Raw genomic sequence first — 24,623 nt, forward strand, 5'->3', positions numbered from 1 at the left:
GTCTACCAATTCCAATGTTAATCTCATCCAGAAACACCCTCACAGACAAACCTAGAATAATATTTGACCAACTGTCTGGACACCCAGTGGCTTAGCTAAAAATGACACATAAAATTATTCATCCCACTCACACCAAATATTTTTCACCAAATTTGCTGAGTGAATGTTTACATCTGTAAGAAAAGCCAGTGAAAGAGGGATATGTCAAATATGGTCCACAGTCTCATGAAGCTAACAATCTCGAGAGCTTAACAGGATATCACATGAATAGCTACACAAATAATTATAAAATAGCAATGTGATAAGTACAGGGGAAATAAAAGGGAAATTGTCCTATCTAGCTTAACTTAGGGCCTTAAAAGGAAAAGAGTTCACTAAGCAGTGATATTAAAATGAGATCTGAAGGACAAGAAAAAGAGTAGGAGTTGAGCAGGTGAAAGGTTCAGGGTGATTGTGCGGGAGAGAACAGCAGGGGCACAAACCCCAGGGCAGAAGAGCTTGGCTTCTTAGAGAGAGTATAGGGAAGGAGACATAAACTATGAGAATGATGAAAGATGACCCTGGGAAGACAGGCAGGAACCAGAGCAGGCCAGTCCTTGTTAGCTAAGTAAAGTACTAAACTTGATCCTAAGAGTAATGGGAAGACCCAGTTCTTTGCCTGATTGGTGATGCCATTTTGTGAAAACATTACAAGTGAGTCAGCAGTGCTCACCCACAGTGTTTGTTATTCACCATGCTGAGGAATCTCCATATGAAGGCTAGCTTGTTAAAGAAAGAGAAAACAGTGCTTCAGAACCAGTTTCTGAGTACCAGGCAGATGAGAAGGTTCAGTGTGGGCTCATGATTCTCAATCTGTCTTCCATGGCTCTGTATGATTCACTTACATATTCCCAACTGCATCACTTGTCTTCATAACACCACCTCCTATCCACCACACTAAGGGTGGATCTGATCCATGCCCTTCCCCAACAGTGTTTTAGGGCACCTGAGTGGCTCAGTGGGTTAAGTGTCTGCCTTCGGCTCAGGCCCTGATCCCAGGGTCCTGGGATCCGGGCAGGGAGTCTGTTTTTCCCTCTGCCCCTCCCCCTGCTTGTGTGCTTTCTCTCACATGATCTCCCTCTCTCTCTTGAGTAAATAAAATCTTAAAAAAATTAACATTTTAACTTAGAAAATTAACTTTAAAAATATATACTTTAGGGACACCTGGTGGCTCAGATGGTTAAGCGTCTGCCTTCGGCTCAGGTCATGACCCCGAGGTCCTGGGATTGTGTCCCGCATCGGGCTCCCTGCTCGGCGGGAAGCCTGCTTCTCCCTCTGCCTGTTGTTACTCCAGCTTGTGCTTGCTCTCTCTCTCTCTCTCTTGCAAATAAATAGATAAAATCTTTAAAATATATATATATATATATATATATATATATATATATATATATATACTTTATACAATACTTCTAATACATAATGTTAACATCTAATCACTAGAAACCATAGTTACCTGTAGGAAGGGGAACTAACTAGCTGGGGTACCAAATTGGGAGGGAGACAAACTTTTCACTTGTTGTATTTTTAATTTTATACAGTCAATCTGTAACACTATGAAAAATATTAAGAACTATTAAGAACCATTTCTCTCCATCTCCAAGAATAATATAACCATACTTATTTACATTTGTTAAATCTCTATCCTTATGTTTCTGACAGTTCTAGCTATGGCAGAGACTGCTAATTGCCTACTATAACATCTGTTTCTCCCTCTCTCTCCCAGCAACAGGACCCCAACATTATTTGGGGTAGTAATGTATGACCTAAAAAACTAAAATTCCAAACTACCCAAAAGTTAGATGAGGCCCTGTGACTGAGTTCTGAGCAATGACATGTAAGTATAAGTGATGTGTGGGATGTGGGGAAGGACCCTTAAAGAGAGCTGACCTCACTGGAAAGTGGCCATTCTTGTGTTTCTCTCATTTCTTCCAGAAGCCAGCTTGGAATACACAAATGATATCTATACACCAACTGTCAGTTAAGACCATAAAGTGTTCCTGAAGACGGAAGAGCAGCAATGTTCCTGAGGATCCTGTGACCCACCAAACAGGCCTAAATGTCTACCTCTGATTTCCTTCATACACCCAAGAAAAACAAGCTACATTTTAACCAAGTCACTACTATTTGTTTTTATTGGTGGTGTTGTTATATATATCAAAACTCGATCCTAAGTGATATACCGATCATCCCTATACCCACTAAAGGAAAGAGATTCTCCAACACACACCCAATAGCATAATCACCCCACAACGTAGAATGTGATCTTTGGAGAGGTTATAGACACTTCTGAAAGGCAGAATAGAGGTATAATAAGTTACTTCAACAAATACCCCTCATTTACCCATTCAACAGACGTTTATAGTATACTAACTATACTCCAGGTCCCAGGTCCCAAGGGCAACTACATTAAAAGATAAAGCTATGATATAAGCCACCTCCCCAGAGGAATTTTGAACCTTGTAATTTCTGTAGTATTTTCTCCAACACAGCATAAAAAGAAACAGAAAGTGAAACACATCATACCAAAAAGGCCAAGTGGGGTGCTTGGGAAGCTGAGTCAGTTAAGATCTTACTCTTAATTTTGGCTCAGGTCATGACCTCAGGGTGCTGAGACTGAGCCCCACATATAGCTCCTTGCTCAGCAGGCAGTCTGCTTGAACATTCTCTCTCCCTCTGCCCCTCCTCCTGCTCTCTTTCTCTCAAATGAATAAACAAATATTTTTAAAAAGAAAAAAAAAGGGGGGCGCCTGGGTGGCTCAGTGGGTTAAGCCGCTGCCTTCGGCTCAGGTCATGATCTCAGAGTCCTGGGATCGAGTCCCGCATCGGGCTCTCTGCTCGGCAGAGAGCCTGCTTCCCTCTCTCTCTCTCTGCCTGCCTCTCTGTCTACTTGTGATTTCTCTCTGTCAAATTAATAAATAAAATCTTTAAAAAAATAAAAAAAATTAAAAAAATAAAAAGAAAAAAAAGGCCAAGTATTTTTCTAAATCCTTAGAATATAGGAATTTTATAAATTATGTTGAGTTCTTATTTTTACATAAAACATTTCCCACAGAATAACCTTTCTTACTAATATTACTATAGCAAATATGTACTGAGTAAATGGGGGGGGGGGGTGAGAATATATATTTGAGAGGAGGTTCCCCTGATTATCCCCCTGAAACCTAAAACCAAGTTATACTGAGTTTCACATGTTCATATCCTAAAAATAACAATCTAAGGGTTCTGGCTCTGTGCAAGATGGTATAAGCATATTTTTTCTTGTTTCTCCCCAAGAACCCAACTATAAACTTGTACAGAATGCACTGGGCAGCTACCTGAAGACTGAAAATTAAATGGCAACATAAAAATGGGCAAGAAGACCAGAATCCAAGGTATCACCAAACCAACAGTGAATTTTCTGGTTTTGCCTTTCAGTGCAGCCTGGCTTCCCCCCACCCTCATCTGTAATCAACTGGCCTTGACTTAAAACACAGCACAAAAGCTAGAAGTGAAACTGAGCTCAGACAGAAAGAGGGCCAAGAGAAGCTTTCTTTTTCTGGCCCAAGAATCAGGAAAGGAGAATCTCAAAGGTCTCAGAAGCGGGAAATCCATTATTATCTTTCATTCTCTCCAGCCCCAGCCCCCCGGGAATCCCATAGTCAGTGACAGGGGCACAATCACCACACATGTCTAAATTGTAAGAAAGGAAAATCATTCTTTTTAACCAGAAGAGCAATGGTCCTAAAATCATGGATCAAATGTCTGTTGCATTTTTCTCTGTCTTCCAGTCACTTGGCCCTAAGTACAAATGCAGGTAAAGAAAGCATACTGCAGAGCAAGGAAACTAAAGGCCTAATTTTCTGGCTAGTGGGCTTGGAAGGGGGGACCTCAAGGAGACAAAGTATCAGCAAGATCATAGAAAGAAGGGAATTCAAGAGAGCAATCCCATAAAGTTGTATATGAACTCCCGAACTCACCTCTGAGCTACACATGTATAGATCTGATCTTAAATAGTCTCACAAAGGATTTGAAAACTAAACTATGGTGTAAATCACTGCACAGAACCTAGCCTGGCCACTGGGCAGTACACATGATGGAACAGATCCAGATGGCACTACAAAGTGGCTTTGAAAATGGAATACTGGAACCACAAACCACAGAAGATGGGTCTACCTTATGAACCGATCTAACCAGGTTAAAAATTAAAAATTAAAAAGAACCGTACTCCCTTTGGGGTTTAACCAAAACCTAAAATCTCATAATATGTGTATGTATAGGTTATATGCAAAAATTACTCAGCAAAGAAACAGGAAAATGTTTACTTTCGAAGGAAAAGAAAATCAATAATGATACAGAGAATAGAGTTATCAGACAATGATTTAAAGTTTTTGTAATCATACCCCAAATCATAAGGGCAAAATCTTCTGAAATGGTGGGAAAATAGAATATCTTAGCCAAGAAGTTATGCTATAAAGAACCAAATGGAAGTTTTAGAAATAAAAAATACAATAACTAAAATAATAAATTCATAGGATAAGCTCAAGAACAGAATGGAGATATAAAAGCAAAGAGTCAGTGAACTTGAAGCTGGATCAACCAATCTGAAAAACAAAGAAAAAAACAGGAAAAGAAGTCAGAGTCCAGGGACCCTTGGGACCATAACAAAAAACCCAACATTTGTATCAACACAATGCCAAAGGAGAGGAGAAAGAAAAAAATATTTGGAGAAATAATGGCGAAACACTTAACCAATTTTGGCCAAAGATGTAAACTTACAAATTCAAGAAGCTCAGCAAACCCCAAGAAGATAATCTAAAAACATTAACAACAGCAACAACAAAACCTAAATCCAGAAAAATTGTTTCAAAATGCCAAAAACTAGAAACAAAGAAAACATAAAGGAGCCAGGAAAAATGACCCATTGCAAGTATACAATTTGAATGACTGCAGATTTCTCACCAGAAACAAGGGAGGCCAGAAGGAAAAGGAATGATAATTTTTTTAGAGATTTTTTATTTATTCATATGAGAGAGAGAGAGAGAATAAGAACAGGAGCACGGGGTAGAGTCAGTGGGAGAGAGAGAAGCAGACTTCCCTCTGAGCAGGGAGCCTGATGCGGGGCTTGATCCCAGGACCCCAAGAACCCAGGACCATGACCTGAGCCAAAGGCAGACCCTTAACCAACTAAGCCTCCCAGATGCCCTGAGGAATGACATTTTTTAAAGTGTTGCAGGTAAACATCTGCCAACCCAAAATTCTACAACTGGTAAAAATACTCTTTGGAAACAAAATTGGAATAAAGACATTAGCAGATGAAGGCAAACTGAGACAACTGGTCTTCAGCAAACCTGCTCTAAAAGAAATGCTAAAGGCAATTTTTTAAAAAGAATTTTAAAATTTATTTATTTTAGAGAAAGAGACAGCATGTAAATGAACAGGGGAGGAGCAGAGGGTGAGGGAAAAGCAGACTCCACTGCACTGAGCATGGAGCCTGACTCAGGGCTCAGTCTCACTACACTGAGATCAGGAACCCAGCTGAAACCAAGAGTCAGGCACTTAACCGACTGAGCCACCCAGGTGTCCTGTTAAAGGCAATTCTTTAGATGGAAAAGAAATGATACCTGAGGAAAACCTAAAATGGCAGATATCTGGGTAACTGTAACAGGTTACCTTTTCCCTCTTAAATTCTTTAAAATATGTATGACAAAGATAACAAACATTAAATTATTACATCAAAAATTTTTTCATAATAACTCAATAGCAAAACAAACAGACCAATTAAAAAATGGGCAGAGCATCTGAATAGACATTCTTCCAAAGAAGATAAACAGATGGATGGACAACAGATACATGAATAGAATCTCAGTATCAGTAATCATCAGGAAAATGCAAATCAAAAGCACAATAAATCACATCATACCTGTTAGAATGGCTATTATCAAAAAGACAAGAAATGACAAGTATTGGTGAGGATGTGGAAAAAAGGGAACCCTTTATTCCACACTGTTATTGGGAACAGAAATTAAAAATAAAACTACCATATGATCTAGCAATTCCATCTCTGGTTTTTTATCTACAGAAAACAAAAACACCACATGGAAAGGATATGTGCACCCACATGTTCATGGGAGCATTACTTAAAATTGCCAAGATATGGAAACAACCCAAATGTTCATCGATGGGTGAATGAATAAAGTGTGGCACATATATATGTAACGTAACCTTATTCAGCCATAATAAAAAAGAAGGGAATCTCACCATTTGCAACAACTTGGATGGATCTTGAAAGCATTACACTAAGTGAAATAAAGTCAGAGAAAAACAAATATATATGGTCTTACTTACATGTGGAATCTAAAAACAAAACAAAACAAGCTCATGGATACAGGGAAAAGACTGCTGGTTTGCAGAACTGGGAAGTAGGTGGGTAGAAGAAATGGGTAAAAGTATTCAAAAAGCACAAACTTTCAATCATAAAATAAACAAGGCATGGGGATGAATGTACAGCATGGTGACTATAGTTAATAATAATGCAAACATGGAGCACTGGGTGTGGTGCAAAAACAATGAATACTGTTATGCTGAAAAAAATTAATTTTAAAAATAATAATAATCAAAATAATAAAAATTTTAAAAAGAAAAAAAAACAAAAAATAAAACCTAAAGAATACAATTAAAAAATAATAATAATACTGTAAACACTGTATTGCATATTTTAAAGATGCTAGGAGAGTAAGTCTGAAAAGATCTTATCACAAGAAAAACATTTTTCATAACTATGTATATGACAGATGTTAGCTAGACCTATTGTGGTCTAGCTAACCAATATATACAAATATCAACTCATTATGTTGTATACTTGAAGCAAATTTAATGTTATATGTCAATTATATCTCAATTTTAAAAACTCCATGTAACGTATGGCAATTTAAGTGGATTTAATAGTAACAACTATAACATAATCAGAAGATAGTAATAAGACATGATAATAAAGTTTCTACATTCCAATTGAACTGGTAAATGGTCATTTTAAGGAGACCAAAAACTTATGTATAGCTTAATTCTTAGAACAAGTACCAAAGAAGGACTATAGAAATAGATACTGTCAAAAACTCAAAGATAAATTAAAATGGAATAAATATTCAAACAATATAAAAGAAGACAGGAAAGGAGAAATAAAGAAATGAGACAGAGGAAACAGATACATAATAATAAAATGGTGAACAGAAATCTAGACATACCAATAATTATATTAAGTGTAAATGGTCTAAAGACAAAAACTAAAAGAGTTATTATCAGAAACTGACAACAGCTACAAGCTAAATTGATTAGATCATTACCATCTCTCACCTGCATGTTCCTGTAAAGATTAGGAAATGCTAACTTTAATGTGTGACTCTGTATGTCACTATTTCCAGCTCTTCCTTTTAACTTACACTATTGGATCTTTCTAACCAGTAATATCTGTATGTTTTAATTAAGCTTTGATTCTCAAAGGATAGTTATAATACTGTTTTCCATTTTCCCAATTTCTCAAGTGAATTTTCTCATTATTTGGTAAAACAAATTTCCTAAGAAATTTGAGGAAGGAATTCTTACAGGGAAACAGTTTTTGTCCCTTTGATATGTCCTGCACTGACAACAGTATTTTAAAGTCTGCTAGTATTAGTGTTTATTTCTCTTTGCATGTCCTATAGCAGGGTCTTTTTTTATGAAGGTAGTTGCTGTTATTTGGTGCATAGATATTCATTGCTTTTTAATCTCATTCAAAATTGTACTTTTCAGCATTATAGAGAGTATTGTGTCTCACTTATTGTTTTTTGATATGGATTCTACATTGTCTGATGTCAGGTATAACCCTGTTTGCATTTTCCATGTCTTTATTTTTATCTTTTTATAGCATTTTGTTTTCAATATACCTCTCATCTATAGCATCATTTGCTTATACTTTGTGAAATGATCTGAAAATAAATTTATTAATAGGTGAATTATTCTCATTTATATTTACTGATACTGATGAGGGATAGAAACATTAAAATATTCATGTTTAGCCCAGAAGTCTATTCTGCTGCCAGAGGCTATTGGAACATTGATAGTTCCAATAAGGATCAAAAACATGCTGGTGGCTAAATTCTTTTTCTTTTTCTTTTTTTTAATATTTTAGAAAAAGAGCACATGCATGTGCACAATGGGGAGGGGTAAAGGGAGAAGGAGAGGGAGAATGTCAAGCAGACTCCCTGCTGAGCACGTAGCCTGATGCAGCACTCCACTCCGGCAACCATAAGATTATGACCTGAGCCCAATCAGGAGTCAGATGCTTTACTGACTAAGCCACTCAGGCACCCTTGGTTGCTACATTCTTAAAAGGTCTCATGACTTCCTGGATTATCTCATCAATAGTCAATATCAAACTAAATGATAAACACCAGAGAAATCTTGTGAAAGTAGTTTTATGAGCAGAAAGTCAAAGAAGACATTTATGATTTAATACTTCTTGCACATCCCCTATCCCTTGAGTACCAAGCATATAACCATCAGCTTCATACATTAAAAGCGCAGCTCTTTTGCTCATGGATCCTGTCCCCATGCTACTCAAATAAATTTACCAAACAGCACTATAAAATGTCTCAAGAATTCTTTCTTGACTATTGGGTTTGACAACCCCACAACAATATGACCAATATGTTTACTCTCAATTCTGTCACCATTATGTTACAGTTATCAAATGTACAAATCAAGTATAGGATTTTGAATAAGTAAAATTTTAAATGCTTACAAAAATGCTCATTAATCAAGTTTTGTTTTTCCTGGCTCTGAGCAACCAAGTCAGGACTTACTGTTTTGCTAACTATCAATAACAATAATGTTCTCATCATTTCAAGATTATTGGTTTAAAAGATTACCTCAATTTGGACATGTAGATAGAAAAACAGAAGGAGGTTGAGCCAGCACCACCAAGGCAAACTAGAGGCTCATATGTGCAACACTAAGACACAGAAAAGAAAGTTATCTCTAAAAATAGTAGTGAAAAGAAAGTTACTCTCTAATAACAGTAGTGAATAGTAGTGAATGCACTACTTAAGGAAGTTATGCAGCATAATTTTTTTTAACTCTGGATTGTGATTCACTTTAATTTAAAAGATTTTATTTATTTATTTGAGAGAGAGTGTGTACACAAGTGGGGGAAGGGCAGAGGGAGAGACTCTCAAGCAGACTCTGTGGGGCATGGAGCCCAATATGGGGCTCTATCTCACCACCCATAAATCACAGTCTGAACAGTAACCAAGAGCTGAATGCTCAACCAATTGAGCCACCTACACACCCCTCACATTAAGAAAAAAAAAAAACTGAAATAGAATAGGTACTACTAGAATGCACTAAAGGCAGGAAAGTATTGTATTATGATACTTTGTTCCAATTATGTATGTATTAGTTTGCTAAGGCTGCCATAACAAAGTACCAGACTAAGTGACTAAAACAACAGAAATTTATTTTCTCACAGTTCTGAAGGCTGGAAGTCCAAGATCAAAATGTTGGTAGGGTTGCTTACATTCTGAGGCTTTTCTCACTGACTTTTCTCTTGGTGTTCACATCTTCCTTCCTCTTCTTGTAAAGACATCAGCCATATTGAATTAAGGCCCACCTTAAAGACCTGGTTTTAACTTATTACCTCTTAAAGATCTTAGCTCCGAATACCATTACATTGTGAAATACCAGGGATAAGTACTTCACTACATGACTCTTGGGAGTCATTCAGCTCATAACATTCACTTATATATATACATCATGTATGCATGCTCTGGGTCACAATCAAAAAAGTTTTAAAAGACCTTCTTAGAGGACTCTGAAGAGACAATTCAAATATATTTGAATTAAATATATTCTAAGCTTAAGGGGCCTATCCCTGATTTTATAATAGAGTCTTAGGACTCCATCAGTCTCCAGATTTCCAGGCCTTTCTGAGGCAGTTTATAATTTAACTACCCCAGGGATACTCATAATGCAATTATGAAAATTCATCTGAACATGTAAGTACTTTGTTGATAGTCTCACTCAACATTACCTGATTAAAAAAATAACCTTAGTGTTTTAGATGTTGGGTTTATTAGTATAAAGCTCTAATAGTTATATTTCCATGTTTTTAGAGACTAGGATTCATTATTATATAGATTTCCCAAGCTACCAGATTAAACTATAGACACTTAAAGCCATACTGTCTCTTTCTTCTCTTAAGTCTCAAAGGCCTCAAATATCTTAACAGTTTATCAGTAGCTAACCTAGATATATTTTTAAGGCCCGAGGGAAAATATTGACATTTTAAATTCTCTAAATTCACTTAAAACAACAATTATCCTTTGTTTAAAATGTATTACTTCATATGCATTAAGCTAAAAACAGGACAAACTAACATATACGCCATAAAATATTTTAAATATCATTTTAAGAATACAAACATCCACATTTTATATTTAGGCCCCATGTCCACGTCTAAGAAAATTTCCTAATCACTTAGGTTGGAAACATTTCCAAATTTGTTCTACTTAATTGCAACATATCTTACGATTTATTCTGGATCTATATACTATCAAAGTTGGTTGAGTTAGTTCAATAACATAAAATAATGAAGTAACGAATGGGCCAAATCAGGGCAATCTTGAATCTCTCACATTATTTGGTCATGTCAATTTTGAAAACCATTGGAAAACAGTCCAAATATTTGTTTTGTCAGAGTAACGATTTTTTCCAAAGTCAAACAGAATCAAGTAAAGGCTGGTTTCACACCACTGGAACTTCTAAATTTCCTGTCTCTGCAATTCACTCCCTCTTCTCCCAATAATTTTAACTAGAAAAGCATACCTCTACCTTTCTCTAACAAGTCAAGTTCTTTCATACTTCCAAGCCTTTACATACTTTGAATAGAGTGTTGAAAAGCAAAAAACCTTTTCTTTTTCTATTTCTTCACAAATACATGCTTTATACCTGGCATTCTGTGAAAGTGTATGAAAGATTGCAAAGGTCATGTGATGTCAGTCAAGCTCAATTATATGAATCTGAGGGTAAAATATAAATCTTCCTTCCCCAGAGAGAAGATATATTTTTGTTTTGTACTACAAAATAAAGAAGGAACACAATCCTATCATCCAAAATTCAAGAGAAGGGGGTTAGTACACTACAAAAATAAGTACTTTATAATTGCTCCAGCTATGAGCTCAGACTTTCTATACAAAAGTAATGTATTAATAATGATAGGACTAAAAGACTTCCTGTTTTTAGAATATATAATTTAGAAAAAATTAATATTCACTATCTCAATAATCTTTTGAATATCTGAGTGAAGAGGCAAGGTAGAAACTGTATTACAACAGAAATGTAAGTGCACTAACAAGAATCTTCTTCATTGCTATATTCTTTGAACCAGAATCTGACCTAGTATAGTGGGTTCTGAACAAATATTTTCTAAATAAAAAAATATAAAGTAATGAATGAAGTTAATCATTTTATTTTGTAAGGACAGTAACTGAAGCCAGTTGAGAAAAGCTCACTCGAAATCTCACAACTGCTAAATGGAAGAATTGGGGCTTATGCTTTCCTCTAGATACAATGTCTTAGAATGTTCATTGCACTACATTGCATTTCTCATACTTGCCCAAAAGTTAGAAGGAAATTAGAACACAAAAATGAAAAATCTCAGATTATCTTCAGTATTTCTATCCTCCATATCACCGGTCTCAAAAGTCCTCAGATGAAACTCATCTTTCTATTCATTCAAGCACAGTATTTTGATTTTATGCTACCCTATACTACCGCTGTTGTTTGAGGTACAGCAAAGTAACAGGTATGGAGGCATATAGGTACATCCACATCACAATGGCATTCATATCGGTGGGGTTCCATTAAATAATACATCAGTTTTTCATACTGCTGAGGCAATACCTACCTACCTATGGTAGGTAAAAATTCCTGGATGATTAACTCTGGTATAGTTTACACTGAAGTAAAAGAGGAGGTTTAAGGTATCTTTCCCTCATAGTCATGAGATATTTCTCTCTTTTCCCTACAACACCTCCAACTAGGTCTTGACATGCCGAGAAACAAACATCTACAAATGCACTTGCCCAGCTCATTTTTTAGATTTAAAAGTTAATAATGCTGGCCAAACAAACTTCAATAAGTCACTAACTTAAACTGGATTAAAATGCCTAATATATAACAGAGTGGTATCTTTTGGAGATTTATTTGTAGGTCATGTTATTATTTAATCTTAAAGACATGAAAACCACATAAGCACAATTATGATAGAACTATCAATAAGAATTTTCTACCAATGCTAGAGAAACAAAGCAAATGAATACATTCAGAAATAAAAAACAAGTGATTTTTATCATGTGTAAAATTTTAATTTTGAAGAGTGATTTATGAAACATTATTAGTCAGATGAAAATTCCTGAGAAAAAATGTGAAATACAACTCATCTAAATCAGAAGGTATCCTTAAAAATCATTAACATTAAACATTAAATTAGATAAGCACATTTAACACAAAGAAAAGCACCTCAAAGATAGGGCTATGTACAGAAAGATACTGAATCTCATAAATGTGAGGTACTTTCCCAAATACTATGATGCAATCCTACCAGAAATTATGTAATTTGAGTATAAGCAAATAGTAAGAATCATATTACCAATAAAGAACCTTATTTCTCTTCAGTTTTTATAATTTTTAATTTTTTTTAATTTGGATCACACCTACTGTTAACCTTGATTTTACCAAGACTAATCACCTCCTTAAGGTTATGTAGCAAGTAATTAAAATTTCATGGATGATCAGATTTAAACCAAATTCCAACTATTCTTCTGTATCCATTATACACTATATAATGTATAAAGAGTCAACTGAGCTTTAGAATTCAGTGCAATTTACTTCCAAGAAATTATATTAAACAGGATAAATGTCTTAAAATAATGTTCAAACTACCACTCTAAAGGCTTTTTGCTTTATATTTTTTAAGCTTTTTGCTTTAAAAGCTGAGTACTGTTTAAAAGACAAAAGAAATAAAAATGGTTCATTCATTCATTAAATAAACACTTGTTCAAAGCCCAATGAGCAAAATTCTGTACTATGATTCCTGACCTATGACAATCAAAGTAAGAAAAAATAAATAAAATACAGTAAAAACACAAAATGACATGATACAACTGGATACGTATAAATAGAGGTGTCAAGTAATGATAATAGAACTGAGACAATTAGGAAAGTCCTCCCTAGAGAGATCATTATTTAATCAACTAATGCTATTTTAATTGTAGGAAATTACACATAGGCAAAAAGGAAAGCATTTAGAGATTTTGCAAATATATTTCAAGTGGAAGACTTAATTGGGGGACTAATGAGATCAATTTGGATAAGATAGTAAACCTGACAAGACTGATTTTACATTCAGTGTAATAGGAACTATTATAACTCCTTGGATGACAGAAGAGTAATGTGAGGAAAACACTAACTGACGAAGGTATGCTTCTCATATCTACATGTAGGACAGACCATAACACTGAAAATAAAACCAGCATAACTGCTGCAGTTACCCAACAGGTAAGGTGATGAAGGTCTGTGTTAATATGGCTGAAGGCGGCTTCGTGTAGCCAGATGACAGGCTGGAGTTCTAGAGAGCATGATCTACTTGCCAAAGTTCCCATAAAAATCAATAAAAATTCCTGGGTTATCAGTAAACTTTAAAGCCAAGAGATCTTCAGTGCACGGCAGATCAAGACATCCCACAGCCATAGTTTCAACGGTACATGAAAGGCAATTCTGTGACTTCTATGAGGCGCCACACAGCTACCTTAGAACTGAGTAAGAAAAGTAAAGCTTATTTCTTTAATCATCCCAGAGTTGGTGAACTAGATTTTTAAATCCAATCCGACACCTATGCAGACAATAAAGTTCTGTTATAAATTCAAAAATGTGTTCTTAACATATTATGATGCACCCTTCAACTTGGTGGAAGATCTCTGTGATATTATTGTTAAGTAGGAGTTAATTCTTCTTAGTGAACAGGAGCCAAAAAGATTTCAAGAACATACATTCCTGATGCAAACAGTAAAGGCATAATGACTCTTGCTCAGTGATTGCCTATTCCATCTACCCACTCGAAACACTCTTGCCCATGACTTTGGGAAATTCAAACAGGTTATACCACTCATGCAGTCCTTCTTAGGCGACAACCCATTATTTGGTCATAAATTACAGGAAGCAGATACATATGAAAGTCACAAACTGTTCTGTCACATCAGATTTTACCTTTTTAATCTACTGAAAATAGACCCCAACCTGCAGAATAATAAAAAGAAAAATCAAGCTAGCAATTAAATTTTTTTGAAGAAAAAAAAAAGTAGAAACTATCAAAATTTCACGTTTTATGACCACAAATATTGAATAGCCCCATTTTGTAAAAGTTACCTGTTACCACGAAATCAAAAAGAACTCACACTAGCTACAATTAATTAAAAGGAATCACAAGTCTTCAAGCCATTTATAATGATCAACAAATCACCAGCAATGCGACCAGAAGGTAAGAGCTGAGGTCCAGTTTCTAATGAGAAAGAGCATCTACTATAGAGATGACCAAAATGACTAAAGAGATCTCTGTGCTGATTGATGCCATTCCGCATATCCTAAAGAAGAAGGATAGGTCAAGAGCACAGGTCCACAAAAAGAACAATCTAGAGACAAACCAGGCTATAACATAAGTATGACGGTTTAGTATCTACCTAAGCAAAATTATAAATTAGGTATTTTTCATTTGAGAGAAATATTGGGTGTTTACACTACCTAAGCAGTGAGGAAAAATGAAATGTCACCAGGATCTGAAAAAAGTTCTTTAAAACTCCACTGAATTCCTGTTTTAGTAAGAGGTCTTTAAAACAACAACAACGTTTTAATTTCCAGAAGGCCAGATTCAAAAAACAGGACTGGCTTTACCCACAGCCCCGTGTCTAGGGAAGCATTCTGCACCAGGCCACGCAAAGTGTCCAAGGCTGAAGCCACCCACCACGCATTCCCAGCCTCTTCATCGTGTCGCTCCAGAAACCAAGAGGCCCTGACATCGAGCTTGTTAATGGGATCGGAGCCTTTCAGAACGCATTTCTGCCGGGATGCACCAGCAGGGCCACTTCTCTCCAGAGCAGCCTCCAGCAACTGCCACGCTGAGGGGAACCGGTAAGTGGGTGGCACGTTCAGGCTGAGCTGGCAGCCCACCTGCTGTCTTCACCCAAACAGCAGTTCACGCACTCCGCCTGACACTACTTTCTCCGGCTTGGCTCCCGAGAAGCCAAAAAGTACTGTAAACAAGTTACATCTTCTTCCCCCAAACGGGATGCCGAGGTGCACCAGCACCGGGCTCCCATCACACTGAGGGGCGCGGCGCCTACCGGGCGGGCCCTCCATTCCGCGCGCACGGAGGGCCGCGGGTGCCGGGAGCGCCGGCACAGGGGCGAGGCCGAGCCCGGGACCCTCCGCGGCCCTGCGTCTGAGCGCAAGCGGCCGCTGGGCCGCCAGGTGGGCGGCGGGCTCACCTTGTTGAGGTGGGGGTTCCGCGTCACGGCGTAGCCGCGCTGGTGGGTGTGGCGGCGGCGGGGTGCTGCGGGCTCCATGGCGGGTGCGCGGGTGGGCTGCGGGGCCGGGCCGGGGCGTGCGGCGCGCGGTGCAGGCGGCGGTGGATGCTGCTGGAGCGCCCGCGCTGACTGCGGCGGCGGCGGCGGCCGCGCTGGGAAAGAGCCGGCGGTCGGGGGCGGGCGTGGGTGGCGAGAGGGGGTGGACGCGGCGGGAGGAGCCCGCGAGAAGCCGGTGTCCCCAGCCGGGCAGCCTGCGAGAATCGCTGAGTCATGGCAGGAGATCAGCCGGGCCGGCGAGTGAGGAGGAGGAGGAAGAGCGAGGCTCCGGCGGCGCCGCGGGGGCCCGAGGGGAGGCGGCCGCGGCAGTTGCTCCCTTCCACCCGCAGGGCTTCTGGTCACAATCGTCCTCGCCCGTCGCAGCGTGGGGCGTGCCTCCGTTGTTCGGGGAACGCTCTTACCCCCCGGGACCTACGCGGGCAGCAAGGCCAGGTTCCCCCCGCGCGCCCCGGTGGCCTTGTGGGTACCGTCGCCTCTGGCCGAGGGGAGCCCTTAGCGGGAGCCCCCAGGGAAGCTGGGAAGGAGCGAAATGGAGTGGTGCAGGCAGTCACAGCGGCTGCGGGACCAAGGGATGGGACCGACCCCTCACGAAGTGGACTCGGGGGCGGTTTGGGGAACACCTCGCCTGACTGAGACTCAGACCGCTCTGTCCCTTTCTGTTAGGGGGGCTTCGAAGCTCTGCCCCCCATCCCGAGGCCGGCCGCGCCCAGGGGCCAGACAGAGCCAACCTTGACCCAGAAACCAGAGGCCAGAGTAGAACTAGGAGAAAGGAGAGTGTGGAGCCGGGACACTGAGGGAGTCTGTAGATAATCAGTGGGAATGTTATTTTAATATAATTGAAGTAAAAGTCAAGGTGTGTTCCGATGAAGATGTGCTGGGTCCACTGAACGGTTCCATTGATCTTGTATATAATTTTGTGAAAGTTAAGAGATCAGGATGTTAAATGAACCTCTCTGAATATTAATGAGTAACTCAATCTTTAAGGGCTTCAGTTTCTTCTTTGGTCAAAGGAGAGGGTCAGAATAAATGATATTCCAGCACTGGAATTCTGTTATTATTGACATTTAGACTTGAAGTTTCAAGGAATGGAGGGGCAGTTGGAACCAAGCCAAAAGGAGATTGTGACACGCAAAAACCGCTAAAGGTTTCTGTGTCCCATTTTCTTTTCTAGGTAAATAGAATCACTAGTTTTTGCCCTATTCATTTCTACCTCATGATCGTACAAAAGACAGTATTAGGGATTAATTAGGGGTTCGTTTTATATTGCCATAAACTAGACACCCATCTAATGTTTTATGATACTTATCAGAAAGATTGCTACAACTGTATTTTGGGGCCACACTTCCATCCAGAAGCTTCTTGGGCCTGTTTTTTGAATTCCTTAGAATCATTGGTTTCAAGGGAGAACATTTTATTAATGAGGAACATTCAATTGGCATCAGAGTTCTTTAAAAACATTCCTTGCGTTTAAGCAACCCCTTTCACCAGAAATGCTACAATCCATAAATATTTCACCCTACCTGGGAGACCTGAGAAAAAGGTATGCTTTACAAAACTCACTCCTGGGAGTTAACTGAGGCATGTTACAATTAGAGTGCTTTATCAGAAACAGGAACAGTTTAATTACAGGCCTAATAAGCAACATAAGATGCTGAAGAAACAAAAATGTCAGTACACTGGAACCTTATTAAATGCCCCTCGCATAGAAGTTACCTGTCTATGTTAACTGTCTATTCCTGTTTCTATGATGTATGATGTACAGATAGGAAAGCTGACATAAATATAGGGAGAAGCTCAAAAAGTATGCGGGCTCTTCCCCCACACCATCACTACAAAGGAATTACAAGATCCTGTTAGTGCATTTAAAGAGAAGTAAACATACAGGAGATGTGAATTTATGAAAGGAAATCCAGTCATCTTGAATGTTAACAGTATGGGGCCTAACTAGGGGAGCCACTTTGTATATTCATGTGCAGTTCTAAGATAACTGAGAAGCTCTTTTTCCATGCACATGCTATCCACAACATCAAATTTCACTCCTTTTTACTTGTTTGTAAGGTTAGCTTTTAATGTAAAAGCAAAACAAACCCAAAACTTTGGGAAAGAGAAAAAAAAAACTTGTTTTAATTTTCCTTTTATGAAACTACAATTGTGCAGTCAGCTCATAATTGGTAATGTTAAGAATGGGTGAGATTCACAAACTAAGGGATTAGAACCTGTAAGTTTCTGTTACACAGGTGAGAACACTGTCAGTCAAAATAAATTTTTTTTGCCCAATTTGATGCACAATGAACTGTAGTCATTAAAATAGGATTATAGTTTTCTGATCTAATATCATTGAGATTAAGTACTAAAAAATTCAGGAAATATAGCATATACAGCATTTCAAGTGTTTTACTTTCATGGTAAACATAAAAGAACATACAGCTCCCACAAAGAAGGATTAGTCTACATTATTGGTGCATATTGGCAAAACATTTCAACACCACGAATGTTAAGTTTCAAGATAGGCATTGGAAATGTTTTACTTTCATGAGGATAAAGATAGTCTGATAGAAAGATGTGGCTATAGGATATCAAGTAAATGATCGTTATTCATACAGAAAGCGTGTTACTGCTATGTTAAATAAGTGATTTTTAAGTTGAATACCTCGAGATGCCTGGTTCTTAGTGTGTTTCTGCATGAAGGGAAGACCTTCAAACTTTTGAGGTTTTAATTTGAGACTTCCAGTGTTCAGCCTATTAGGAAAAAGTCCACCGGGAGAGCTGACCCCAAAATTTGAGAATTTAGTGTAGGCAGTTGCTTCCTTGGGATGGCCAGCCCCAGGGTAATTGCCAACCAAGGAAAGAGTTGACTTTTTGCCTGCATTCTGCAGTGAGGATATGACTTAGGTTCTCAAGTGGCACTCTTTAACAAGAGGACATCAACAAAAGAAAAAGTTTATTATTAATGTTTGCAGTGTGCATCACACCCAAGAAACCAAAAGCAAAGAATAACTCAAAGCAGCAGCTTTAAACTATGGTCTAAATGGGATCTTCAGCAAAGAACAATACATTTATAGAGAAATGACAGCACGAAGGAAAGCAGTTTTAGGCTTTCAAAGGCAGCAAACTAGAAAGGTAAATATATGGGAAGAAACTAACAGTAAGCTTTGTTTCCTGATTCCTCTACCCCAAAATATTTATTTTGGGGTGATCTACCCTGGTTTCCTTCACTAGGTTTTATAGCTGCTTCTGAGGTGTCCCTGATGTACCGGGCTCTAAGTTATTGGTATCTGAGTATTGTAAGTGAAATGGGTATAGGAGTCATTTCATTAGAATGTTTAAAAAGATGTACCTTTATATTATTCTTTAAGCAAAATTTTATGCAAAAGCCCCAGAATGTCTGGAGCCCTATAGAGCTGTTTGGTTTTCTTTTTTTCCCTGAGGAAAGTGGTCTTACTCTTTAACAGCTAAAAGCATTATTCCCGTTAGAGATAATATAATATCACCTCATTCTTACTATGCACTACAATCATTACAATCACAAAAACACATATTTGTATGTACGTACAGACACTGCATGTTGACTCTGGAATAAATCCATACACGAAGCCACAGCTTGTAGAGATCATTTATTTCTTAACTGCTCATTTATACCTGAACAAATTTTCATTAAGTATTTTATTAATTTTCCAATGACATAATTTGGTTGTAATATTTTATCTTGTGGAAGTGCATTTGAAAAAGATGCCAGCTGTTTCACTTACTTTAACACTAGTATATTCTGGATCATGTTATACAGTACTTGTATAGAAACTTAAAAATATATATTTCCCATGAGGAGACAGTTGGTTTGTAGCATTGGTGTGTATTTACAAAAACATTTTAACACTACTAACATAAGCAGTTTCAAGGTGGGGCACATGAAAATGTTTATACGTTGCTGAAGTGATGCAGGTGTACCTTTTACAGAGTTAAAATGGAGTCTGGAGACAATGAAGGGAGAGTTCTCACTCAGTGGCACTCCAGCAGCTTACTTAGCATACCTCAGCGGGAAGGCAGAAGATTCTCTCACCCAGCAACTGCCCAGCCAGTGAGAAACCACATGACATTAGCCAATAAGACGCCCTCGCAACCTCAAATTCTCCCTCTGCTCAGATAAACTTTTGTTCAAAGCAATCGCTCCCAATTTCCTTCTTTTCTCTATAAAGGGATACTTTTTCCTTCCTTCTTGGGACTTGCCTTATGGTTTGCCCTAATTTGCAATCCCAAATTGCAATTCCTCTGCTACTCCTAAATAAAAAAAAAATTTTTACTGGTTAAATAACAATTTTGTTTTTAAGGTTGACAAAATTTATCAATGAATTGCTTGATATCTATCATTTCCTGGTGACATGAACCATGCATCATGCCTTCATAGGTTTTTAAGGTTACATTGGTTAGATTTACCAATTTTTTTTTACCTTCCAACAGTAAGAGAACCAACCATTATGGAAACCAAAGAGTGGTAATCTCCATGGCACAAGAATAAAAATATCTGTTAGCCTTTGATAGGACTCCATGGAATGAAAGCCCACAGGGGAAGTCAGTGAGTACAGGGATAGCTGCCAGCTTCTGCTGTGTGGTCCAGCAGTACATAAAAATAAAGCTCTGCCCTGAGAAAATCCTCCCCAAATAATAATGGTAAAAGGAATGCCATTCTTCACTCCTGTTCTATCAAAGCTTTCACATTTTCTGCTAACTCCAGGTTCGCCCTCCTTTGAATCTGGTGAGAGCCCAATAATGTTAAACCAAGAAGGCATAGCCATGGTCACAGTTAATGTAACAGGCATAATGGGCACATGTAGGTAAATAGATTTGATACATGAACTTCTGATACCTGCAAGGTCTCCTGCCCGTCCGTGCCCGGTATCTCCATGGTGGGAAGTCTTAGGACATCGATAGTACTGCCTGGTGAGAAGCCAGAAGGAAAGTGGAGCCTGTGAACTGTGTCCCCTCTAGAAAGCACAGTTTGAATATCATGGATCTAGACCAGTGGTTTTCAATCTTTATCCCATTTGAGAATCATCTGGAGAGCTTTAAAAAACACTCTTGAGGGGCACCTGGGTGGCTCAGTGGGTTAAGCCTCTGCCTTTGGCTCAGGTCATGATCCCAGGGCCCTGAGATCAAGCCCCACATCAGGCTCTCTGCTCTGTAGGGAGCCTGCTTCCTCCTCTCTTTCTGCCTGCCCCTCTGCCTACTTGTGATCTCTGTCAGATAAATAAAGAAAAAATCTTTAAAAAAAAAAAAAAAAAAAAAAACACTCTTGAGTGGGCCAAAGAGTTGTTGATTTGACTGGTCTGGGATTGTGGCTTTAGCACCAGGAATTTTTGCCCCAAGCTTCCCCAGATGATTCTAGTTTGCAGCCAAAGTGAGAACCATTGGCCTAAAATAATGGTTCTCAACCTTTTGCATCGATCAAAATCAGTTGGAGGGTATGTTAAAACAGGGCCCCACCCTCAGAATATTTGATTCAGTAAGTCAGAGGTAAGGTCTATAATTTGCTTTTCTAGCAAGTTCCCAGGTGATGTTGATGGTCAAGTTACCACATTTGAGGACCATTAGTATAGAGCAATGTTATCCAACAGAAACATAATGTGAACCACATATATAATTTAAAATTTTGCAGGGAGCCATATTTTTTTTAAAGTAAAAGGAGACAGGGGCATCTGAATGGTGAAGTTGGTTAAGCACCCAACTTTTGGTTTCATTTTAGGTCATGATCTCAGGTTCTTGGGATCAAGCCCCAAGTCTGGCTCTGCGGTGAGTATGGAGTCCACTTGGGACACTCTCTCCCTTTCCCTCTGCCCCTACCCCACTAAAATAAAGCTTTTTTATAAAACAACAACAACAAGATAAAAAGAGAGGTGCCTGGGTGACTCAGTCAGTTAAGTGTCTGCCTTCGGCTCAGTTCATGATCCCAGCGTCCTGGGATCAAGCCTTGCATCAGGCTCCCTGCCCAGTGGGGAGTTGGCTTCTCTCTCTTCCTCTCTCCTTCCCCCTCATTGTGCTCTCTCTTTCAAGCTCTCTCAAATAAATAAATAAAATCTTTTTTAAAAAGTAAAAAGGAACAGGAGAAATATATTTTAGTATATTTTATTTAACCTAATATATCAAAAATACTATGTCAGTGTTATCAATATAAAAATTATTAGTGAGATATTTTACCTTTTTTTTTGGACTGTTTTGAAATCTAGTGTATTTTACACTTATAGCACATCCCAATTTGGACACCAGATTTGTATTAGAAATACTTGTTCTGCACTTAGATTTTATAAAATTTTACAGTTGAAATAGTAGATACAAATACCCAAGTTGTTGCAAACATACTTAAAAGCTTCCAATGACTAAATTGAGTATACATTTTATATTTAAATTAAAACCAAACAAAATTTTTTTTCCTATGTGAAAAACATGTTAAGACTATTTACTGAAGGGGGCGTCTGGGTGGCTCAGTTGTTAAGTGTCTGCTTTATCGTGATCGCTGGGTCCTGGCATCGAGCCCCCACATCGGGCTCCCTACTCTGCAGGAAGCCTGCTTCTCCCTCTCCTATTCCCTGTGCTTGTGTTCCCTCTTGCTCTCTCTTTCACTGTCAGTTAAATAAAATCTTAAAAAAAAAAAAAAAGACTATTTACTGAAGGTCAGTCATTAATACTATCTACCTGTTTGTACAATTTCATATTGTTAATACATTGTGCTTCCCAAAGTTCAGATGCAAGCCAAAGATTTAAAAATCAGATTACATTTTGTCATAGAATAATACAACAAATGCTTCCAGGGTATCCTCTTGATGCCCCCTTAACAAATAATGGCAGAAATATACAAAGAATCAAAGAGTGATTCCCTGCAGAGTTTTGTGTTTGTTTGTTTTGTTTTTGAAGACCTCCTGTATTTGAGAGGGGTGGGAAACACAATTGGGGAAGGGGCAGAAGAATAAGCAGACTGCTTGTCAGGCACAAGGTCCCAGGACCCCAAGATCATGACTCAAGCCGAAGTCAGATGCTTAACCGGCTGAGATATTAGACGCCCTTCCTGGCAGTTTTTAAAAATAAGATGTTTCTGAATAAAATAAAATGTTTCTGAATAAAATATCAGACAAATTTCCATTTGTCTCAGTATTCCATGAGTAGAATTCTCTTCTATATATGCTCTCTGAAAATAGATGAGCAATATAAAGATTTAGTTTCCAACAGATGTGAACTATATAACTTGCTTTAGAAGTCAGAATCAACTACAATCACATTTGGTTTTAAATAATTGTTTTCATCTCACTACATAAAGGACATTCATACAATCTTTGCATTAAAAAAGAAACCATGGGGGGGCGCCTGGGTGGCTCAGTGGGTTGATCCTCTGCCTTTGGCTCCGGTCATGATCTCAGGGTCATGGGATCGAGCCCCAAGGTGGGCTCTCTGCTCAGCAGGGGGCCTGCTTCCTCCTCTCTGCTTCCTCTCTGCCTGTTTCTCTGCCTACTTGTGATCTCTGTCTGTCAAATAAATAAATAAAATCTTAAAAAAAAAAAAGAAAGAAACCATGGGAATATTTCAAAATGTAAAATATAGTTCAGATTTTCTCTACTAAACTTAAAAACAACTAATTCTAAACTTAAGTGCTCTGCTCAAAATTTTCCAATGGTACCCCACTCATGCATAGAAGCAAAGTTATTAATGACTTACAAGAACCACCATGATCTGCCCTAGTCCCCTATCTCTGTGGCTTTGTTACCTTTCCCCTCCTTTCTTACTCTGTTCCAATTATCACTGACACCCCCCTCCCCAACAGGACAAGCACATTCCTGCCTCAGGGCCTTTGCTTTTGCTATCCCCTATAACTGGAACACTCTTCACGCAGATCTCTACATGGCTCCCGCAGTCCCTTCAAGTCTTTGCCTAAATGTCATCTGGGACTTCACCAATCATCCCACGTAACAGGACAATTACTACCCCTCCTTCTCCAACCTTTCTTACTCTCTATCATTCTTCCTTACTTAACTTTTCTCCATGTAACTTTTCACATTTAAATATAAAATGCAATTCACTTATTATTTGTCATCTCACTGCCACCACCACTAACATGTCAACTCTCTGACAGTGATAATTTAATATTTTTTGGTCTTTTCTACAGAACTGTACACTTTTATGTTCCTGAACTCTACCTAAGCAACTTTTCTTATTTCACAATCTATTTACTTATATACACACTTCTTTCACATGTACAATTTTTATTTGACTGTCTCCTTTAAGTCTTCAGCATAAAGGGAACAGATCATGTCCTCTTTGGCAAAAGATTTATCTGGAAATAACTAATGAGTCATTAGAATTGGAGACAGAAACTTCATTGTTGCAATAACTGGTGAAACAGCCTTTCAAATAGTTGTTGGACTTCAAATCATTCTTGAAAAATTGATGTTTTCAGAGTGCCTGACTGGCTCAATCAGAGGAGTGTGTGACTCTTGATCTCAAGATACTGAGTTTGAGCCCCATGTTGGGTGTAGACAATTACTTAAATAAATAACATTTTAAAAAAATTTTGTGTTTTCAGTATTCCTCTAGAATGACATAAATTTGGTTGAGGCTGTTCTCCAATCAATATTCATTTGGATTGTGTAGTTGCATAACGTTTTAGTAACCTGTAGAGTTATATCTGCTGTCAATAAAGTACCTATTCATGAATTGCATTATTATATTATTTAAACCTAAAAGCACAACTATTATGAAAAAGATCCAGTTCAGTGATTTTTTCATTTGATTTCACTGAATTAAAGTTTTACTACTTTCTAAAATCTGTTTTTTTTTTACCAATAAATCTAGATAAAAACCAATTCCCATCATTGTCATGAATAAATCTGTATCATTCCTTGCAAGTAGTTTTTTTTTTTTTTTTTTTTTTTTTTTTTTTTTTTTTTTTTTTTTTTT

The 24,623-nt window shown here is 38.1% G+C and overlaps 1 protein-coding gene and 2 pseudogenes across 1 annotated transcript in view; 1 reads left to right on the forward strand and 2 right to left on the reverse strand.

Annotated features, from left to right (window-relative positions):
* The window catches only part of ME1 (malic enzyme 1), a 191,151-nt gene extending 175,423 nt beyond the window's left edge, over window positions 1-15,728 (reverse strand). The window contains exon 1 of the mRNA XM_059400996.1: window positions 15,591-15,728. Within this exon, the coding sequence (XP_059256979.1) occupies window positions 15,591-15,668 (78 nt within the window). The 5' untranslated portion in view covers window positions 15,669-15,728. The remainder of the gene's footprint in view (window positions 1-15,590) is intronic.
* Window positions 15,029-24,623, forward strand: part of LOC132018266 (chromobox protein homolog 3-like) — a 48,732-nt pseudogene continuing 39,137 nt past the window's right edge.
* The window catches only part of LOC132018688 (acyl-protein thioesterase 1-like), a 9,221-nt pseudogene continuing 4,604 nt past the window's right edge, over window positions 20,007-24,623 (reverse strand).

Source organism: Mustela nigripes, chromosome 5 (assembly GCF_022355385.1).
Source record: "Mustela nigripes isolate SB6536 chromosome 5, MUSNIG.SB6536, whole genome shotgun sequence".
Classification (NCBI taxonomy): Eukaryota; Metazoa; Chordata; class Mammalia; order Carnivora; family Mustelidae; genus Mustela; species Mustela nigripes.